The sequence below is a fragment of the Acanthochromis polyacanthus genome, chromosome 20 (assembly GCF_021347895.1).
Source record: "Acanthochromis polyacanthus isolate Apoly-LR-REF ecotype Palm Island chromosome 20, KAUST_Apoly_ChrSc, whole genome shotgun sequence".
Classification (NCBI taxonomy): domain Eukaryota; kingdom Metazoa; phylum Chordata; class Actinopteri; family Pomacentridae; genus Acanthochromis; species Acanthochromis polyacanthus.
The window spans coordinates 31,490,350-31,511,846 of record NC_067132.1 but is presented as its reverse complement, the minus strand read 5'-3'; the positions used below and the strand labels follow the sequence as shown (position 1 = coordinate 31,511,846).

General features: G+C 42.2%; 2 protein-coding genes across 3 annotated transcripts in view; both read right to left on the bottom strand.

Annotated features, from left to right (window-relative positions):
• acvr2ba (activin A receptor type 2Ba) overlaps positions 1-19,451 on the bottom strand; it is a 38,343-nt gene extending 18,892 nt beyond the window's left edge. Inside the window, exons 1-3 of one of the 2 annotated variants that reach the window (XM_051940619.1) lie at positions 18,915-19,451; positions 2,081-2,288; positions 201-307 (exon numbers count right to left, since the gene is read on the bottom strand). In XM_051940619.1, coding sequence (XP_051796579.1) covers positions 201-307; positions 2,081-2,288; positions 18,915-18,969 — 370 coding nt within the window. In that variant the 5' untranslated portion in view covers positions 18,970-19,451. Of the gene's footprint in view, positions 1-200; positions 308-2,080; positions 2,289-3,933; positions 4,052-18,914 lie in introns of those variants that run through there. The other variant, XM_051940620.1, reaches the window with a different exon arrangement.
• Positions 4,540-5,867, bottom strand: LOC127531392 (cytochrome b-like). The gene is made up of 2 exons (XM_051940622.1): positions 5,647-5,867; positions 4,540-5,266 (listed from the first exon to the last, which is right to left on the bottom strand). Exons 1-2 carry the CDS (start codon positions 5,865-5,867, stop codon positions 4,540-4,542), a joined length of 948 nt encoding a protein of 315 aa, XP_051796582.1.
• Positions 19,452-21,497: the final 2,046 nt, after the last annotated feature.

Sequence of the window (21,497 nt, the reverse complement as noted above, 5' to 3'; positions counted from 1 at the left end):
GATTTTAAGCTCAGGTTTGGGTCATTTTTCATCAGAGCTGAACGTCACACACTGATTCTGGTAAAAACACAGAAGCTGTGAAATAAACCATCAACAGAATAAAATGAAAGACGTTAAATATGATTCACACAGAACCGGGTAGTTTGTTCTGCTGAACTTTAGACGAGGACTCAGCCAATCAGAGCGCAGGATGGACTCACGTGGTCCGGTGACATCAGGCAGGTGTGTGAACCTCTCGTTGCAGAAGTTTCCTTCACAGCAGCAGAAGAAGACCTGAGGACTCTCCTCTGTCGCCACACACTCCTGTCTGAGAGACACAACGCAAAGAGTCAACACAACAGACCTGCAGAGAGCAGCAGGATTAATGAGCAGACACACACAAAAACACAACAGAGAGACACAAAATGACCAGAAAGAGACACAAAAACACACAAAATGACACAAAAACAACCAGAAAAAGACACAAAAACACACAAAACGACCAGAAAGAGACACAAAAACACGTAAAATGACCAGAACAAGACATAAAAAAATGACAGACCTGTAACAGATTAATCCATTACATCTAACAGTGTGTGTATAAGTACATGTGTGTGTTGCTGGTACCGGGCATAGCAGCCAGCAGTGTATAAGTATATATGTGTGTGTGTGTGTTGCTGTGTGTTGCTGTGTGTGTTGCTGTGTGTGTGTGTCTGTTGCTGTGTGTTGCTGTGTGTTGTGTGTCTGTTGCTGTATGTTGCTGTGTGTTGTGTGTCTGTTGCTGTGTGTTGTGTGTGTTGTGTGTCTGTTGCTGTGTGTTGTGTGTGTTGTGTGTCTGTTGCTGTGTGTTGTGTGTCTGTTGCTGTGTGTTGCTGTGTGTTGTGTGTCTGTTGCTGTATGTTGCTGTGTGTTGTGTGTCTGTTGCTGTGTGTTGTGTGTGTTGTGTGTCTGTTGCTGTGTGTTGTGTGTGTTGTGTGTCTGTTGCTGTGTGTTGTGTGTCTGTTGCTGTGTGTTGCTGTGTGTTGTGTGTGTTGTGTGTCTGTTGCTGTGTGTTGCTGTGTGTTGTGTGTGTTGTGTGTGTGTTGCTGTGTGTTGTGTGTCTGTTGCTGTGTGTTGTGTGTGTTGTGTGTCTGTTGCTGTATGTTGCTGTGTGTTGTGTGTCTGTTGCTGTATGTTGCTGTGTGTTGTGTGTCTGTTGCTGTATGTTGCTGTGTGTTGTGTGTCTGTTGCTGTATGTTGCTGTGTGTTGTGTGTCTGTTGCTGTGTGTTGTGTGTGTTGTGTGTCTGTTGCTGTGTGTTGTGTGTGTTGTGTGTCTGTTGCTGTGTGTTGTGTGTCTGTTGCTGTGTGTTGCTGTGTGTTGTGTGTGTTGCTGTGTGTTGCTGTGTGTGTCTGTTGCTGTGTGTTGCTGTGTGTTGTGTGTCTGTTGCTGTATGTTGCTGTGTGTTGCTGTGTGTTGTGTGTCTGTTGCTGTGTGTTGCTGTATGTTGCTGTGTGTTGCTGTGTGTTGTGTGTCTGTTGCTGTGTGTTGCTGTATGTTGCTGTGTGTTGTGTGTCTGTTGCTGTGTGTTGTGTGTCTGTTGCTGTGTGTTGCTGTGTGTTGTGTGTCTGTTGCTGTGTGTTGCTGTATGTTGCTGTGTGTTGTGTGTCTGTTGTTGTCTGTTGCTGTGTGTTGCTGTGTGTTGCTGTGTGTTGCTGTATGTTGTGTGTCTGTTGTTGTCTGTTGCTGTGTGTTGCTGTGTGTTGCTCTGTGTTGTTGTGTGTCTGTTGCTGTGTGTTGCTCTGTGTTGTTGTGTGTCTGTTGCCGTGTGTGTTGTGTGTCTGTTGCCGTGTGTGTTGTGTGTCTGTTGCTGTGTGTGTTGTGTGTCTGTTGCTGTGTGTTGTGTGTCTGTTGCTGTGTGTTACTGTGTGTTGTGTGTCTGTTGCTGTGTGTTGCTGTATGTTGTGTGTCTGTTGCTGTGTGTGTTGTGTGTCTGTTGCTGTGTGTTGCTGTGTGTTGTGTGTCTGTTGTTGTCTGTTGCTGTATGTTGCTGTATGTTGTGTGTCTGTTGCTGTGTGTTGTGTGTTGCTGTGTGTTGCTCTGTGTTGTTGTGCTGCTGGTACCGGTCGTAGCAGTTGAAGTCGTCCAGCCAGCAGCCCTTCTTCACCAGCTCGATGGACCCGGAGCTGTTCCTCCAGGAGGCGTAGCAGTGCGACCGTTTGTCCGTCTCTCCTTCGCAGCGCTCCACTCCGCTCTGGTTGGTCTTCTCCACGTCGTAGTTGACGTTGTAGAACAAACACTCCCTGGTGTCGGCCTCCCCGTGGATCAGCCCTGCAGACAGGAGCACTACCGTCAGTCAGCAGCAGGGGGCGCTGTGCAGACCCTGACCCTCCACCGTCACAGCGGCTTAAAGCAGAGGACAACGTCTGCTGCAGGTGAAAGGAAGCTTTCACAAAGTCTGGACGGAGAGAAAGCTTCAGTCTGTTCTATGAGCTCAGAGACCAGATCTGTGAAAGAGGAAGCCCTGATCAGAACACTAACACAGCCCAGTGCATGCTGGGAACAGGAACCCTAAAAGCACATGTCCTGCATGGTTCCTGGTAGAACAATCACCTTTCTGCACATCAGTTCAAGTCTCTAGATTCCACCTACCCACCTACCCATCCACCCATCTTTACAAAGTAAAATCCCAGTTATACTTTGCTGCTGGCCCCGCCCCCTTCAGGAATAAAACTCTCCCTGTCCATGTGATTGACAGCATGGAGAGAAGCTGATGGTCTTATCTTAGATGAAGATGCTGCTGCTTAGCATGTTAGCATCCTCGTTCTGCTGTCCGACAACAGAAACATCTGGAAGTCAGAGCAGCTGGATTAAAATGTAGTTTAATGAGCACAGAGAGCAGGAGAGAAGCTCACAGACGCTAACAGATGCTAACATGAAAACAAAAAACAAAAAGAAGCAAAATAAACACAAAAAATATGGAAAATCAACACAAAGAGAAGCAAAAAAAACACAAAAGGACAAAGGACAAAACCACAACAAAATAAGCAAAATAACCACAGACACACAGAATTCAGAGCATAGTCAAAAAACTGCCATAAAAAAGAGACAAAACCACAACAAAAAGACATAAAACAACAATAAAAGGGAAAAATAACACAAAAAGACATAAAACCACCAGAAAAGATGGAAAACGGGCATAAAAAGACACATAACCACCACAAAGATACAAAACAACCTCAAAAAAGGCAAAATAACCACAAAAACACGGAAAACCAGCACAAAGAGATGCAAAATAACCACAAGAAGCCACAAAACCACCACAAAAAGACAAAAAACAACCACAAAAAGACAACCACCACAACAAAAAGTTATGAAACCAACACAAAGACATGCAAAGCAACCACAAAAATGAGCAAAACAACTTCAAACAAGGCAAATTAAACACGGAAAATCTACACAAAGAGATGCAAAACAACCACAAACGCACAGAATTCACAACAAAAAGACATAAAACCACCACAAAACATGTAAAACCGCTACAAAAGCACAAAATCATAAAACAGATGCCATTTTCTATGGATATTAGCTGTAATTTAGCACAACGGTAGAACCTGTAAAATAAAAATCAAAAAGGATTTAAAGTTTATAAAATCCTCATACACATATTTTTCTCTCAAATTACTCAAAAAAGTCTCAAAACTAAAAAACCCCGACACCAAATAAATGAATACAGATATTTATGACGTTATTCATAAATACAGCGAGAATATTTATGTAGTTACACACACGTAGTTCAGTTTTCCTGTGGCTTTATTAGTTCTTTATCTGTTTTATTTGATCATTTAACCACTAAACCAACATAAATCATTCAACAATTAACTGGAACTTCACAGATTTTTCCTGTTTTCTGTAAATGACAGATAAAAAAAACACAGAAATCACATAAAACTTGGTTTAAATCATTTTTACGGACAGCTGCTGTCCATCTTCAGATCACTGAAACATCACATCTGGTTTGTTCACAGCTTTCCGGTCGTGTTGTCGGGTCTTCAGTGTTTCTACCGATATTAAAAACACGTCTAACGTCTGAGCTGAGAGTGAAAAGCAGAGAAGAAGTAAAAGTTGGTGGAGCTGGAGGCTCAGCAGCTCCTGGCAGCGTTCAGCGCCACAGATGTTACCGCCAACCTGGGCTGGAACTGTCGCTAGGCAACCGGAAATGTTGGAGTAGCGACGCCCCGCCCTCATGAAAAACACCCACCTCCTCACACACACACACACACACACACACACACACACACACACGTTTAAGCACCGCTGCAGCTACACTACAACTATCCAGCTGACTGCTGCCTTCATTTTATTTCTGTTACAAACGATGATCCTTCCATTGTCCTTAATTATTATTTTACTAAAATTTACTTTAATATTTATCACACACAGGGCAAAATAACCACAAAAGACGTAAAACTCGGACAAACAGAACCAAACAACCACAAAAGTACGCAAAACAACCTCAAACAAGGCAAAATAACCACAAAAACGTGGAAAACAAGCAAAATTACCACAAAAAGACAAAAAATCACGACAAAAGGTGCAAAACTGGCACAAAAACAAACACAAACCACCACAGAAAGAACAAAAAAACACAGAAAGCACAAAAAACCCAAACAGTACCAAAACAACCACAGAAAGAACCAAAACAACCACAGAAAGAACCAAAACAACCACAGAAAGAACCAAAACAACCACAGAAAGAAACAAAAAGAACCACAGAAAGAACCAAAAAGAACCACAGAAAGAACCAAAACAACCACAGAAAGAAACAAAAAGAACCACAGAAAGAACGAAAACAACCTCCAGAAAGGAAAACAACCACAGAAAGAACCAAAACAACCACAGAAAGAACCAAAAGAACCACAGAAAGAAACAAAACAACCACAGAAAGAACCAAAACAACCACAGAAAGAAACAAAACAACCACAGAAAGAAACAAAACAACCACAGAAAGAACCAAAACAACCACAGAAAGAAACAAAACAACCACAGAAAGAACCAAAACAACCACAGAAAGAACCAAAACAACCACAGAAAGAACCAAAAGAACCACAGAAAGAAACAAAACAACCACAGAAAGAAACAAAACAACCACAGAAAGAACCAAAAAGAACCACAGAAAGAACCAAAACAACCACAGAAAGAAACAAAACAACCACAGAAAGAAACAAAACAACCACAGAAAGAACCAAAACAACCACAGAAAGAACCAAAACAACCACAGAAAGAACCAAAAAGAACCACAGAAAGAACCAAAACAACCACAGAAAGAACCAAAACAACCACAGAAAGAACCAAAAGAACCACAGAAAGAACCAAAAAGAACCACAGAAAGAACCAAAACAACCACAGAAAGAAACAAAACAACCACAGAAAGAAACAAAACAACCACAGAAAGAACCAAAACAACCACAGAAAGAACCAAAACAACCACAGAAAGAACCAAAACAACCACAGAAAGAACCAAAAGAACCACAGAAAGAAACAAAAGAACCACAGAAAGAAACAAAACAACCACAGAAAGAACCAAAACAACCACAGAAAGAACCAAAACAACCACAGAAAGAACCAAAACAACCACAGAAAGAAACAAAAAGAACCACAGAAAGAACCAAAACAACCACAGAAAGAAACAAAAAGAACCACAGAAAGAAACAAAACAACCACAGAAAGAACCAAAACAACCACAGAAAGAACCAAAACAACCACAGAAAGAACCAAAACAACCACAGAAAGAAACAAAAAGAACCACAGAAAGAAACAAAAAGAACCACAGAAAGAAACAAAAAGAACCACAGAAAGAACCAAAACAACCTCCAGAAAGGAAAACAACCACAAAACACGGAAAATCATCACAGAGACTCAAAATAACAACAAAAAGGCATAGAACTATGACAAAAAGGTACAAACCACCATAAAAAGATGCAAAACCATAAAAAAGGCTAAATAACCACTAAATGACTCTAAAATCAAAACAAAATGAGATAAAATCACCAGAAAAGATGCAAAACTGGCATATCATTACCTAAAACCAACACAAAAGGGACAAAATAATCATATAAAAGACATAACACCAACACAAAACAAAACAACACCCCAGAAGACACAAAACTGGCATAAAAAGGTGTAAAATAACCACAAACACACACAATTCACAGTGAAAAGACGTAAAATCACCACAAAAATGGGCAAAATTTCCATAAAAGCACAGAACCACCAAAAAAACACATAAAACTGCCTTATAAAGACGCAAAAGTACCACAAATGGATGCAGAACAAGCACAGGAAGGGGCAAAACCACCACAAAAGAGGACAAACACCCACAAAAAGACAGAAAATCTCACATAAAGAACCAAAACAACCACAAAAGTAAGCAAAACAACCTACACACAGAGATAAAAAAAAAACACAAGACACCGTAACAAGATGCAAAACTGGCATAAAAAGGTGCAAAACAATGACAAAAAGACATGACACCAACACAAAACGGCACAAAAAACCCTCATAAAGATGCAAAACCACCACAACCTCACAGAATTCACAGCGAAAAGACGTACAACCACCATAAAAAGACGTAAAACAAACCTAAAAAAGGCAAAATAACCACAAAATGGACCAAAATGAACACAACAGACATAAAACCATGACGAAAAGCCACAAAACCATCACAAACAATGCAAAATTACCACAAAAAGAACCAAAACAACCACAAATACGGCAAAATTACCACAAAAAGACAGAAAACAACCACAGAGAGGTAAATAATGCAAAATAAACACAAAAAGACGTAATACTAAGACGTAAAGTAGAGTTCTCATCAAACAGATGCTAATCCACCGTCTGTGTAGAGCGGTTTGTTGAGATCTTCTGAGCAGACAACGTTCAGGTTGCCGTGGTTTCATCTGATCACTTCCAGCATCAGGCCCCGGTGCATGATGGGATACGACCGGAGTGTTGCTAAAGTAGCATGGCTGAGATCTCATCAGTATTCTGGAGGCCGACCTTGGTTACCATGGAGACCTGGGAGCTAACGCTGCTGCTGTGTGTCGGCTGACATTTACCACAACTTGGTTTTCTATGAAAAAGTTGATCATGGAGCTCAGAATCACGCCTCAGTGTGGACGCCACCTTTCCACCGTCACACCACAACTTACTGTTCATTCAGAAACATCAGCCTGAAAAATAAACACTGTCTCACCACTGGGACGCTCCACAGCTGCACCGGTCAGTTAAACACCTCCATGTTCTCACCACCATCACATCTGTCACACAGGAGGCGACACACAATCACTGAGGAACTAAATCTAAGCTAACAGCAGCTCTTCAGACTGCACAGAGATCAATTCTGAACATCTCAGACTTACTAATCCTCATAAATCCAGTCAAAGTGATCACAAAAACACAGATCACCACAGAAACAGTGACCAGTAGATCACACATAACACCACAAAAATACAAAAAATGAATTAAAAGATCACAACAAAGAAACCAACAACAAAAACGACCACAGAGACCAAAAAAGACACAAAATGACCAGATTTGATCACAAATGTTAACCTGCTAATCTATTAGCAAAGCTAATGTTAGCTTGCTAAAATAAGGCCCATTTCGAGTAAACTAACTGAACAACTAGCAACACTAATGTTAGCTTAATCGATTAGCTGTTTAGAGTGAGCTAAGCAAATATCTAGCAAAGCTAATGTTGGCCTACTAAAGTAAGCAAAATTCAAGTTAGCTAACTGAACAACTAGCAACACTAATGTTAGCTTAATCTATTAGCCGTTTAAAGTGATCTAAGTAAATACCTAGCAAAGCTAACGTTAGATTGCTAAAATAAGGCCTATTTCAAGTTGGCTAACTGAACAACTAGCAACACTAATGTTAGCTTGCTAATCTTTTAGCTGTTGAGAGAGAACTAACTAAATATCTAGCAAAGCTAACGTTAGATTGCTAAAATAAGGCCCATTTCGAGTTGGCTAACTGAACAATTAGCAACACTAATGTTAGCTTGCTAATCTATTAGCTGTAGAGATTGAACTAACTTAATATCTAGCAAAGCTAATGTTAGCCTGCTAAAATAAGGCCCATTAAGAGTGGGGTAACTGAACAACTAGCTTTTTAATCTATAATCTGTTTAGACAGAGCAGATTTTGTTTTATTAACAACTGAACAGAAAGTTGAACATTATTAGCTTGAGGAAATGTTAAAAATCACATGAAAGTTGTGTTTTCATACTTTATGGCTCATTGTGGCATTAAAGAAATAAACAACACAGAACCCATTTGTTTTTAGGAGTTCAGAGTTAGCCAAAGACCGACCTCTCGTGTCGATGAGGCTGACTTGATGGTTTAGCTAACTGAACACTCAACATGTTAGCGCTATGTCAGGCTGACGGTGGATTAAAGAGTGCCCTCTGCTGGCCTGCAAAGAAAGCCTCAACACAAGCCTCGACACAAACCGATCGCAACCCTTTCATCAGAACTAAGCAGCAGACATCAGATCTGAGCCACAGCAGCTCTATTTAGCGTCATGTCAACACACAGGACATACACATCCTAATCAGCCTTCTGTGTGCTAGCGGCTAACGTCTACAACAGTCATGTGTTCAGACATTCATTATCCACTCCACCAACACTGAAGTAAATCTGAGAAGGTTTTGACGGCTGGAAAGTGTTCCCAGGACTCCTGACCTTTATTTCTGCTTAAGGGGGTCGTCTCACATAAATCTGGGCTCGGCCTCAGAGGGCCCCTCCACCCTTTGACTGGTCCATCGTCACGCCTCGGCTCAATCTGCTCGCTGGAGAAACCACCAATGAAAAGTGTTTCAAAAGATCTGACATCCCAACTGTTTATTCTACATGTAATTAAAGTGTGAAACTTTTGAGATCATTTTTCTCTGCAACATCAAACCCTCTGGAAACAGAAAGAGAAAAGTCAGAAATGTCTTCTGACCAACTGACTAAGCTAATGTTAGCTTGATATATGCTATCTGTTTACAGTGAACTAGAATATCTGTAGTACTCAGTGAGTCTCGTCCTTTTCCGTGTTTCCATCCTTTCAGGGTCAGCATGTTTTTTGCTGCTGCCTCTGACTAGCTCTGACTGCAGGTCCAGCGTGTTCTCGTGGCCTTCGACTCCAACATGCATGTTCCCATGATGAGCTGTAAGCGGTGACAGCTGGGGCGGCATCTTGAAAAGCAGCGTTTTTGTGTAAGAAACATTCAGACGGCGGTCCTCCAGCTGCAGCTTCACACATTAACATGTCTATGCTGCGTACGTGTGAAAGTGTGTGACCTCTGACATGCCGTGTTTCCCAGCGACACGCATGCAGGCGTGTGCAAAATGCAAATGGCTCGGAGCGCTAGTGTGATGCAAAATGACCACATAGGAATTATTAAGAGCCTTTGTGTGGTCCAGACAGAAGGTCAGAGGTCACACACACACACACACAGGAGCATCTGGCAGTGTGTGTGTGTGTGTGTGTGTGTGTGTGTGTGTGTGTGTGTGTGTGCGCATATGTTACTGAGATCATAGGGCAACATATGGGATGCAAAGCCATGGGAACTGCTCACAGACACACATCACTGACTGCATCACTAATTACACCATGTGCTGTTTGCTAACCCTACTCTGCTACTCCATGCTAATGTAGAAGCTAGATGTTTAGCTAGCTGTTACTGCTGATCACTGATGAAAACAGTCCAAAGAATGAGTCTGATAATATGAGGTAGAGAGAGACGTTCAATCAAGGCTGACAATGGATAAAAGATGGAAAATAGAAGAGAGGACATAGCTTTGCTCTGCCCATTCTGTAGGAACACTGATGGTGTAAACGACAAAAACAAGACAGAAAATGACAAAAAACAACGAGACACAAAATCACAGAAATGAAATGGAAAATGACAAAAACAAGACACAAAACAACAAAATCACAAAAAACAACTCCATCCTCGGTCTGCAGTTTTACTCCATCTCATGTTTCTGAAATTATCTAAATGAGCTTCTGTCTGATTAAAAATGCAACAGAAATGTGACCGTTGGATAAATCCAGATTTAAATTCTTGATTTTACATAAGAAACTGAAGAAAAGATGCTGAAAGGGCATAAAAAAGACACAAAAGTCACACAAAAAATGCCAAACTGACACAAACAGGATGGTGAGATGACAGAAAAATATACAAAAAAATGACACAAAAAGACAAAAAATACATAAAAAAGACCCCAAAAGACACAAAAATGTTAAATTGGCACAAATGACAGAAAAGAGATGCTAAAGTGACACAAAACTACACAAATGACATGAAAAGACACAAAAAATTTAACATCTTTTTGTGTCATTTTTGTTTCATTTCTGCATCTATTGTCATGTTAGTGTAACGTTTGCATCTTTTTGCATCACTTTGGTTTCAGTTTTGTTCATTTTTACATATTTTTCTGTCATTTGTTCTGTTTCCACAGAGCTGCAGGACTTTATACTGCAGAGAAAAATGAACCCACAGTGAGGAAGAAACGTGACGGGAGCAGAAAACATCCAGAACCGTTTTGGAGGTCAAAGTATTAAACACACATGGAGTATTTTATAAATCCATTAGGTGGAGTTTTGCTCTCAGATGTTTTGTCTTCTGCTCAATGTTTCTGATGTTTGATGCTGCGCTTTCAGACGTCCTGCGTCGTTTCATGGAGGTACGTTGTGTCTGGAGGTCGTGGAACCTCCTCAGATCAAGGGAGGACCCCGTGACCTCGACACGTGAGTGTGCATGAGGCCAGGCGTGCACGTGACAGTTCATCGCTGATAAGGAGAGTCTGATGCAATCCGGAGAGGGAGGCAGCAGACCGACAACCGGCCAGACAACATCTGCTGTCAGACGGGTCCCCACAAAGACGGGTCCCCACAAAGACGGGGTCCCCACAAAGACGGGGTCCCCACAAAGACGAGGTCCCCACAAAGACGGGGTCCCCACAAAGACGAGGTCCCCACAAAGACGGGGTCCCCACAAAGACGAGGTCCCCACAAAGACGGGGTCCCCACAAAGACGGGGTCCCCACAAAGACGGGTCCCCAGTCTGCTGGGAGCCGTGGAACCCCATCTGCCTCCAAACTTTTCACCCCAACCCGACACAAAGCGTTCCTGTCGTCTCCACGCCGTCAGCTGGAGGGACGGCGCGCTCCGATTGGCCCATTTGAATGCAGCTGGACACGCCTCCTCATTGCTGTGTGTTTGTGTGTTTTGATAAAGTGTCATTCCAGGTGAAATGAGCAGATATTCCTTGGGGGTGTTGCTGCACCATTTTCAAATTAGTCCTAAATTTGCATGCCATTAGACAGTCACAAAAGTACTTTCTATGCAAAATTGTAGGCCTGTAGCTCAAATAGTTTGAGTTGTGGGGGTCTGAAATTTTCAGAATTTGGGCTATAAAAAGCCTCACCAGTGTTTTTTGCATCTTTAAGTGGTTATTTGTCAGCCTCTAGACATACCAGAGAGCTGTGAGTTGGTAAACAAGGCCTCTGCATGTAGCTAGTGCCCCACAAACATCCCCAGGTGTTTCCCTACACTCTGCAGGCCGTGGGGGCTTGATAAAAATGCTAAGAATTAAGAGATACCTTCTCACGAGTGGGGTTTGGGACCTTGAAAGTACTAGAAATACTGCACAGAAGTGTTCTAACACCCCTGGGTTCCATTCTACACAAACTTGTGTGATAACTTAGCAAACTGGAGCTTTCTAGGTACCTCAGTTTGGAAAATATGAGCTCCCAAAGTTGGACGAGATTTTTAATTGGCTATTTTGGGGGCAAAAATCTCAGTGTGGGACAGGTACCAGAGAGCCCAAATTTTTCTACAAGACAGTTCCATCTGTCTTCTATCACTGTACAAAAAAGCAGCAGGGTTATATTTGTAGTTACTGAGATATTCTTACTCCAAATGGCATGGGTGATGTCAAAATGGTTTTTGCTTTTCACTACTTTAAATTGGGATACAAGTATTAGTAGTCATTCAATGGTAGTATTATGTATGTTATGTGTGTATGTATGTTAAAGGTGACTACCTTCATAAAGTGTAATGACATGTTGACACCCATTTATAATGCATACATGTAATTATAACAGACACACAAATTACATGTACTAACTTGAATGGTAGTACAGTATTACTGTAGTACTACTGTAGTACTCATTACTGTAGTATTACAGTAGTTCTACAGTAGTACTACAGTACTTAAAAATAAAAAAGCAGGAAGGCGCAGCGTGGACACACTAAAAGCTGAAGGTATCTGCCCACCCTCTGACGGCTCCTCAAACATCAGGAGCTTCTAAACGTGGTTCTATGGAGGAAACAAAGACTGTGTTTGATGTCTGGATGGAGCTGGAAGCTGCAGATCCTCTGAGACGCCGTAGAAAACCAGCAGCGGTATCGATCCCTTCACCAGTCACAGCGCTTCCCTCTGTTTGAACAAACCTGCCGGCAGCTTCCAGACATTTAGACATTTTTTTAAACTGGAAACTGAAACCACAAAGAAGAACTGTAACAAAATAAATACTCTGAGAACTTTGGTGCAACTGGTTCTCAGGTTGAACTGCAGGCAGTGTTTCCTCAGACAAACCGAGAGGAAAACAATAAAATAAATGCAGCAGAAACAGAGAAAAGAGTGGTGGAGATCCATCCAGTAAGGAGGAACATCTCCAGATGATGAGCAGAGCAGAGAGGAAAAGTCTGGAGAGGCCACAAAGAGACACAAAACTAGATGAAGAAGACACAAAACGACAAAAACGAGAAAAACGAGACAAAAACGAGAAAAACGAGACACAAAACGACAAAAACGACAAAAATGAGACAAAATGACAAAAACGAGACACAAAACGTTTGAGCATATTTTCACATTTACAGACACTTTATTGATATTTTCAACATTTTTAGTTCATTCTATTAATTTAATTTTAGACATAAATGTTTGTGCGACTTTCAGACTTTTTGTGAATTTTTGTGACATTTTTTTCTTTTTTTTAACCAAATCACGTCAACAGAAGATTTTACAGATTTTTTTCCTCACTCTTTATTCCAACTTCGCTTTTCTTCATTTCTTTGTGGAACTATTTATTTTTCAGATATTTTCTTTTTTGATTTTAGGATTATTTTAGGGTCATGTTGTGAACGTATTTCCGTCTTTTGGGGGTATTTTTTGTGCATTTCAGAGACACTTCACTAATATTTTTAAAACTGTGGGGGCCTTTTATTGATTCTTTTCAGTGTTTTATTAAATCTTTTGGAACATTTTTCTTTAACATTAGTAGAAGTCTCTCCAAAGTTGTACTGGAGCTTCACAAGAGACGGACATGTGCAAAAATCTCGTTCTCCTGATTTAATGTGCATTAAACCTGTCTAATGTGAGTGGTTTCTGCTGAACACGGCGTCGTCGTGCTTCTGGAGGCTCTACTTGTTTCCTGTTGGTCTGAAAGCAACAATCTTCTGCTGGGTTCTGATCTAATTATCAAAGTGCTGATGAAGTGGCTGCTTCGGTTCTCTGCTGTGAGCTGAATAAACAGCGTTAGCGGCTCTCTGCTAACGACTTTTATGTGCTGCCGTGTGTTTTGTATGTTTGCCAGAGGACGGTCCAGACCATAAAGTGGTTTTATGGCCGACCGTTTCCAGCTCTGAGGCGACGTTTGACTTCAAATCCCGTGATCACCGGTAACCATGGTAACAGCACACCGATAATATGGATGTGCTTTATAACTTTATCTACAAAACACGCGACCTGCTGAGGTTTTGACAGGAATAGAATAAAACTACAGAACCTTTAAAGAGACAAACCAAGCCGGCTAAAGATGGTCCTGTAAACAGACGAGACATTTTTCACTGTGAGGATCTGTTTCTTTTTGGTTTAATGATCATTTTAATTCGTTTTTAATCATTTTTAGTGGACTATGACAACAATAATCCAAAGAAGAGACCACAGAACCCAACAGACCCTCGATGTCAAACCACAAAACCCAGAAACTTCTCAACCTGAAAAACTAAACTCAACAACTTCCTGCCTAAGAACGAAAACCCAACACATCCTAAACATGAAAGTATAAAAGACGTGAAATCTCGTATCTCAAACCCCAAAAATTCCTAAACGAGGAAAAACCTGATGCATTCTAAAACTGTGACTACAAAACCTGAACCTGAAACCATAAAAACCAACAAATCCTGAAACTGCAATGACAAAACCCAGCAAACTCCAGACCTGAGACCAAAAATCCAACAAATCCTAAACATGAACCTGCAAAACTGAACAAATTCTAATCTGAAAAAATAAAACCCACAAATTCTTGACCTCAGACCTAAAAACCTGTCCTTTGTAAAACACAAAACCCAACAAATCCTGAACATGAAAGGACAAAACCCAACAAATCCTGAACATGAAAGGACAAAACCCAACAAATTCCACAACTGAAACCATAAAACCAAAAAATCTTCACCATAAGACCTAAAAACCTGAAACTGTGACCCCAAAACCCAACAAATCCTGGACCTGAAACCATAAAACCCAACAAACTCTTGACTTAAAGCACTATAAACGTTTGACCTGAGATCATGCAGAGATGTGTCGGGGTCGTCCAAAAACCTCTTCTGGTGGCTACAGGTGAGATGTGAGCAGGACAACACGTCAGAAAACCAGTGAATGCAGGAGTTAGTAGGTGATTCCTGGAGAAACATCAGAGCCGGAGCTTCCCTTCACAGCAGAACCAAAGCCCTGCAGGGTTGTCCAGGGCTGAAGGTTCTAGTTTGATCTGAGGAAGCTACAGACATGAATGACTGCTGACTGGACCACACAAACCTGATGAACAACCAAAGGCTCCAGTCACACCTGGGTCATTCCATATCATTTCAACCAGTGGCCCCACCTGACCCTCTCAGAGTTTGCTAAGTTTTTACATACATTTAGTACATTATATATGATGTGAAAATCCAAAATTTGAATGCTTTATTGTCATTAGTTTCAAAGTTATGGCCATTTAAAGTAGGTAGGGGGTACCCTATTATTGCAGTCAAAATTAAGGTTGAAATTTTCAACCATTTTCAGACTTCTATAACTTCTGAACAACAAAAGATAGAGATCTGACATTTTCAGAATCATTTCACAGTGACCTATAGTCCTCAGAAATGTGAAAATATTTACTTTATATTTATAATTGCATGTTACACAGAATGACAAAGTTGCGATTTTATCCATCAGGAACTTCTAAACGGCTACATTTGGCCACCCATTACACACAAACTAATCATCACATCCATTAGAGATTTTATGTGGTATAATTTGGCTCTCTAAGGATTGGATCTGTATAAAATGAAAGTGCTATGGTATGTAATGCATGAAATATGAACAGCTAAAGATCAAACATATCTGTCCGACCTTCGGATTCAAAGGTCAATATCAGCATGTGGGATAGGTGGTATCAAAAAATATGACATCATGTGAAATTACAGGAATCTCCCTAAATTTTGACACCAAGCACAACTTGCTTCTATAAACCCTTCTATGTTTGATGTTCAAACTAAATGTATTTAGTTTTTGATATTTTTGATTAATTAACTGCAATAATAGGGTACCCCCTACCTACTTCAAATGGCCATAACTTTGAAACTAATGACAATAAAGCATTCAAATTTTGGATTTTCCCATCATATATAATGTACTAAATGTATGTAAAAACTTAGTAAAATCTGAGAGGGTCAGGTGGGGACCACTGGTTGAAATGAGCCCACTATCAAACGTTGTTACAGGAAACACGTGATGGTTTGGTACTAATACAGATGATGACGATAAAAAGGAGAATGGACTGAAAGCATCATATCATGTGCTGAGGAGGAAACATCTGACATCTAATCTGTGATATTTAAGCAGACAGTCACAGTTTCAGATGTTCTTACAGAAGCTGCCACATCAACACTCGTGTCTTTCCTTCTGCTTTCCGGTGACGTTTGAGTCGATTAAAGTTAGAGTTCAGGTACCTGCTTAGTCTGAGGCATAAATTCACTCTGAGTCTGTGAATGAAGGAAGAGGAAGGTGAGAAAAGCTGAATGAGGAGAGACCTTCACATTTCACAGAACCTCATCAGGTTATTTCCTGTGAAGCAGGTATGAAACTCTGGACTTCAAATTTAAAAAAAATAAAACAGAAATCCTAATCCTGAAACCAGAAATTAACACTTAGAACCACAAATCTTAAACCTGCAACCCCAAAGTCCAACTAATGCTGACCTGAAGACAAAAAGCGCGATAAATCCTGGACCAGAAGCCGTAGAACCCAGCAGATCCTGAATGTGAACGCACAAAACCACTAAACCACAGAAGCAGCGTGTCGTATTGGAGCTGACAGCAACCATGATGAAGGTTACATCATGATACTGAAAGACCCTGGACCCTGAACGGACAGAACCGGAGACGTGGACCAGCTGAACGTCCAGTAGAACGTCCTGTAGAACGTCCTGTAGAACGTCCTGTAGGTCTGACCACAGGTTGCATGGTGAAGTCAGCAATAACCGCTGCGTTGTAAGGACTTATTTTCAGACTGAACTCACCACTTTGTCCAGTGGCACCATCTGAACCTATGCAATAACTGAGATTCTCTTCCTTCCACTGGATGTTACGGAGCAGAAACACATGATGTTCATGGAAGCAGCAGACTTTAGGACTTTACGTTAGAAGCTCCTTTAAGCTAAAACGACCCAAATCACTTGGTTGAAGTTGGTAAAATATGGTTCAGGTTCAAAGAAGACCATTTTACAGCATGTTTTCTGGGTGACCCATAGCAGCCATCAGTTCCTGGATGTGAGCCTCTGGCTGATGAATGGGTTCTTCTGGAGGTGTTTCTGGATAAAACACAGCAGCAGGTTTAGTGCTTCAGAGATAAAACTGGAATTATAAACCTGCCTCAGATTCTTGGTTCAGACATCACACCTCAGGATGTAGAAGGTGGTCTTCAGACCGGTACCACTTTTCTAATTCCTGATGGGTGGCTCTAAAGCTAAAGCTAACTAGCTGAGCAGCTCCAGCTTCATGCTGCCAGGATTCCCATCAACACGACCAAACCATCTCAGCCTCTTCTCTACCTTCAGAACTGACTTTAAACATCTTCTTCTGCTCTCTGAAGGCTGCTGGTTGAAGCTGCTTCAAATTCTGAACCGTTCGTTAACGGGAAGCTGCAGGTTTTATCCTCAAACATTCCTGCTGAGGTTTGCATTTCAGAGGCAGGAGGAGGAATCCAGCTGAACCTGCTTTCAGACCAGCCCTCCTCCCTCTGGGTCTGCTCTGACCCAGGACCTCCCCCATTCCTCCCCTTCATCCTCCTCCTCCTCCTCTTGACCTCCTGTCATTAATCTTGGGCAGCAGTGAGGAGGGAGGCCGGCCTGGTCCTTTAAATGCTGCCTGGAGCTCAGCCCATCCCCATCCTGGACCTTCTGCTGGTGTTCAGCCCTGCAGGGAGTCCATCCAGGCCTTCCCCCAAAACAACAACACAAAACAACAACCAGGCTGCAGACAGCTTCCACAGTTTCACATCATTTCTCTCAAAGAAACTCAAACTGAACACGCTTCTGTTCAAGGAGCTGCAAAGTAGATTTATTTACCCGATAAATCTGAAACCACAAAACCCAACAAATCTTGACCTAAAGTCGCAGAATAAAACAAATCAGGAACACCAAAACCCCAAAAACTTGACCTGAAACCACAAAACCCAACAAATCACGAACCTCAAAAACCAAAACTGAACAAACCTGATTATGAAACAACAAAACCAAGAAGATCCTGAACCTCTAAATCATAAAATCCAAGCGGTCCTGGACCTGAAGCCATAAAACCCAACAGATCCTGAAAATTAAAACCAGAACCAACAAATCCTCAACCTGAAACCATCAAGCTCAACAAATGCTGGCCCTGAACATCCATCAGATTATTTTTGGATCATTTACTGTTATTTCAGTTTTCTTAAATTATATTTCATATCTGTGAAAATCACGGGAAATAATTGTTATTAAATTGTTGAACTTTTACTGTAAAAAAGGCAGAAGTGTGAATAAAGTCACATTATATGAATACTCTGTGTCCTCCGGTGTTTGACGTTAAAATTAACGGATTATTTCTCCTGTATTTAATGATCTCTGTCAGATATTTGGTGTTAATGGAAGTAAAAGAAATAAAATCTGAATGTTAAAGTCTGGTAGTTTATGACGCTCAGGGTTTTAACAGGTTTAAGAAACATTTATTATTATTAAAGTCATTAAAGCTTCATCTTCATCTTCATCACTCCGCTTCCCGCATGCGCGCGTCCGTGTAGCATTTTCCACGCGCACGCGAATCCTCTCCACTACTATGAGCCACATGACCGCGCTTCATTCATCCACCCCGCGTGTGCCATAGAAAGACGCGCGTGGACGCTGCCGACGTGGACGCGCGAGGACGGAGGGGAAATGCACGGAGACGTGAACGCGCAGACTCCTTTTATTTGTCACTTTGAGGATCGGCTGATCGATTATCGATCCACCCGCGTGCCTGAGCAGACAATGGAGCAGCAGAGTGCACGCGCGTGCACATGCACGCACGCACGGCTGCAACCCCCCCCCCCAACACACACACACTCAGAAATGCAGCTGAGCAGAGAAGCAGCAGCTGGACTGAGGTGACTCCTGACGTGCACATGCATGCACGTGCGCGCACATACACACATACACGTGCACATTCTCGCTGATCTGCTCCATATTTTTTCCTCACAAAGAAGCAAAATGAGGACATCAGAACCAGAATCTGCAGGAGCTGCTGAGAAGAACCTCACAGCGGAACATCAGAGCAGAACCAGGGTTTGAGCAGAACCTGGGTCTGAGCAGCAGAACCAGGACCCGGACCTCCAGGTGGACCTCCTACCTGCACTCAGAGCCCCCAGCAGCAGCAGGGCTCCGGCCAGCCCGCTCCTCCACATGTCGGTCTAGTCGGAGCCTCCAGCTGGACTCCTGCGGTCCTCCGGATCCTCCAGCATTTAAAGACCACTTCCAGGAGCGCTGCGTAAAACCGCGAGCCGCAACCAGGTCCGGTGCGTCCACGGGCTGCTGCGGGTATGTGCGCGTGTGCGTGCGTGCGTGTGTATTAATCCAGTCTCGTCCTCCTGCTGCTGCTCCTCCAACACGCACCAGACCCGCACGACTCTCCGGAGAACTTCCCCGCGGCTCCGGAACCGCAGGACGGGCGGCGGCGGCGCTCAGCCCGGACACCCTCCTGGTCCCGGTCCCGGTCGGTCCCGGAGCGGCCCGCAGACCGAGTCCCTGAACGGCAGCTGGAGGTGCTACAGCCCGCTTGCAGCTCTCCGGTAGCCGGTGCTCCGTGTCGGTGTCTCGGCGTCCTCTCTCCCCCTCTGATCCGGGGCTGCTGGGGACAACAGGGGGAGGTTCCGTCCCGCCGCACCGTCCCCCGCAGCTCCGCCTTCACAATAAAAGCCCCCAGAACCAGAGTCTGTTCAGTGACCGGAAAACGATCCAGCAGAAAATGTAAACATCTATACAGCACAGTTCTCAAATGATAAATATATTTACACAGGTTTCAGCTTCATGTCATTCTGGACATCATTAGGCCTTTATATTTTATATTTCTCTTTTCTCTTATTTCTGTGTTCTCTGGATGTTTAATGAGCTGCTGGTTTGGGAACAACAAAGTCTACGTTCCTGTCAAACCTGAGCTTGTTACGCCAAATACCTTCTGAATGTTGTCTGTTAACTCGCTTTAAGCAGATTTTTGAAACATCACAATTGGTCATTTAAACAAATAAATAAATCCAAAGTGACTAAAAGTGGTTCAAAATTACTTTTAAAATTGGTCCAAAATGACTAAGAATTGATCCAAAATGACCAAAAAATGTCCAAAGTGACTAAGAATTGGTTCAAAATTACCGAGAATTTGTTCAAAATGACTAAACTTTTCCAAACTGACTCAGAAATGACTTGAAACTTGTCTAAAATTACTTTAAAAATTGGTATAAATGACTCAGAAGTGACTCAGTTAGTGATATAAAAATGGTTCCGTCAGGCTAGAATGAAGGTTCTGGACTGGTCTCCCCAAAGTCCAGACTTAGACCACCAAGGACCTGAAGAACCTGTGCTGGTGTTTTTTCATGTTATTTAATTGTGTATGTTCTAGCAGTGTTTCCTCAGGTGTGTTCTTTTAACTGGTCCATATTAATTGCTAGTTATGTTGGTAAGAACATTTATGGTTCTATTTTATCTATCAATGTGATGGTTTATAGTATTTGTTTTCTAATATTTTTGGTCAGTTAAAGTGGTTTAATCTGATATGAAACTTAAGAATGTACATAAATAATCCATGAGTTCAATGTTTCTTTTATTTGAGCTGAATTATTATCATTTTTATTTTATTCTGCAGCTCATTGACAAAGATCCAACTGGTCAGTATGAGGAGCTTTTATTTTGACAACCTGAGCGGAAGTGCTGTGCGTCCCTACTGACGGTGCTTTGATGCTGAACTGAGTCCAAGATGGCTCCTGCTGTTTAAATACAAAGACACAGGCACACAGAGGCATGATGGGAAAAAGCCCGCAGAGGGACCAAGTTTGGAGAACAGAGAATGTAGAACCTGAAGCTGCATGATGTGTCGTCTCTGGGTCCATCATTCAGGTTCCTGGAGAACCCAGACAGAACCTTTGAGTTCACTAAGTTCAGAACCAGAATTATGGATGAAGAACCAGAGAGAGATCATTGGACACGCATTAGAGAACCCCTGTTCTTGATGTTGGGTTCCTCTAGTGTTCTATATCTGCTCTATGGTTCCTCTGGTGTTCTATATCTGTTCTATGGATCCTCTGGTGTTCTATATCTGTTCTATGGTTCCTCTGGTGTTCTATATCTGTTCTATGGTTCCTCTACTGTTCTATATCTGCTCTATGGTTCCTCTAGTGTTCTATATCTGCTCTATGGTTCCTCTAGTGTTCTAGATCTGCTCTATGGTTCCTCTAGTGTTCTATATCTGCTCTATGGTTCCTCTAGTGTTCTATATCTGCTTTTTCCTGTGTGTTCTGAGTAAGATCTTTCTTTGTCCTCCAGGTGACTGTAAACGGTCCAACCTTTACCTGAGAACAGTGAGGAGGAAGTTCTCCGGTACCGTAGAGAACCTCAGGATGTCTTCAGTCTGTGTTCTGGTTCTGCTGCCATCAGCTGGTGTTACATAAGTTCAGACAAACGCAGACGAGAACCAGACAGCTGTGTTATTCTTGGCTCTCCATCAAACGCACACGTCCAGAAACACATCTGAAACACACAACACACACTCCTGCAGCACAACACACACTCCAGCAGCACAACACACACTCCTGCAGCACAACACACACTCCTGCAGCACAACACACACTCCTACACCAACACACACTCCTGCTGCACAACACACACTCCTGCTGCACAACACACACTCCTGCAGCACAACACACACTCCTGCTGCACAACACAC

Excerpts from the sequence above, each read along its gene's own strand:
- LOC127531392 (XM_051940622.1), bottom strand. The coding sequence starts at position 5,867 with ATGATTTTCCGTGTTTTGTGGTTGTTTTCCTTTCTGGAGGTTGTTTTG. Across the intron at positions 5,267-5,646 it reads CTTTCTGTGGTTCTTTTTGT|TTCTTTCTGTGGTTCTTTTT; the intron begins TTCTTTCTGTGG and ends TGGTTGTTTTGG.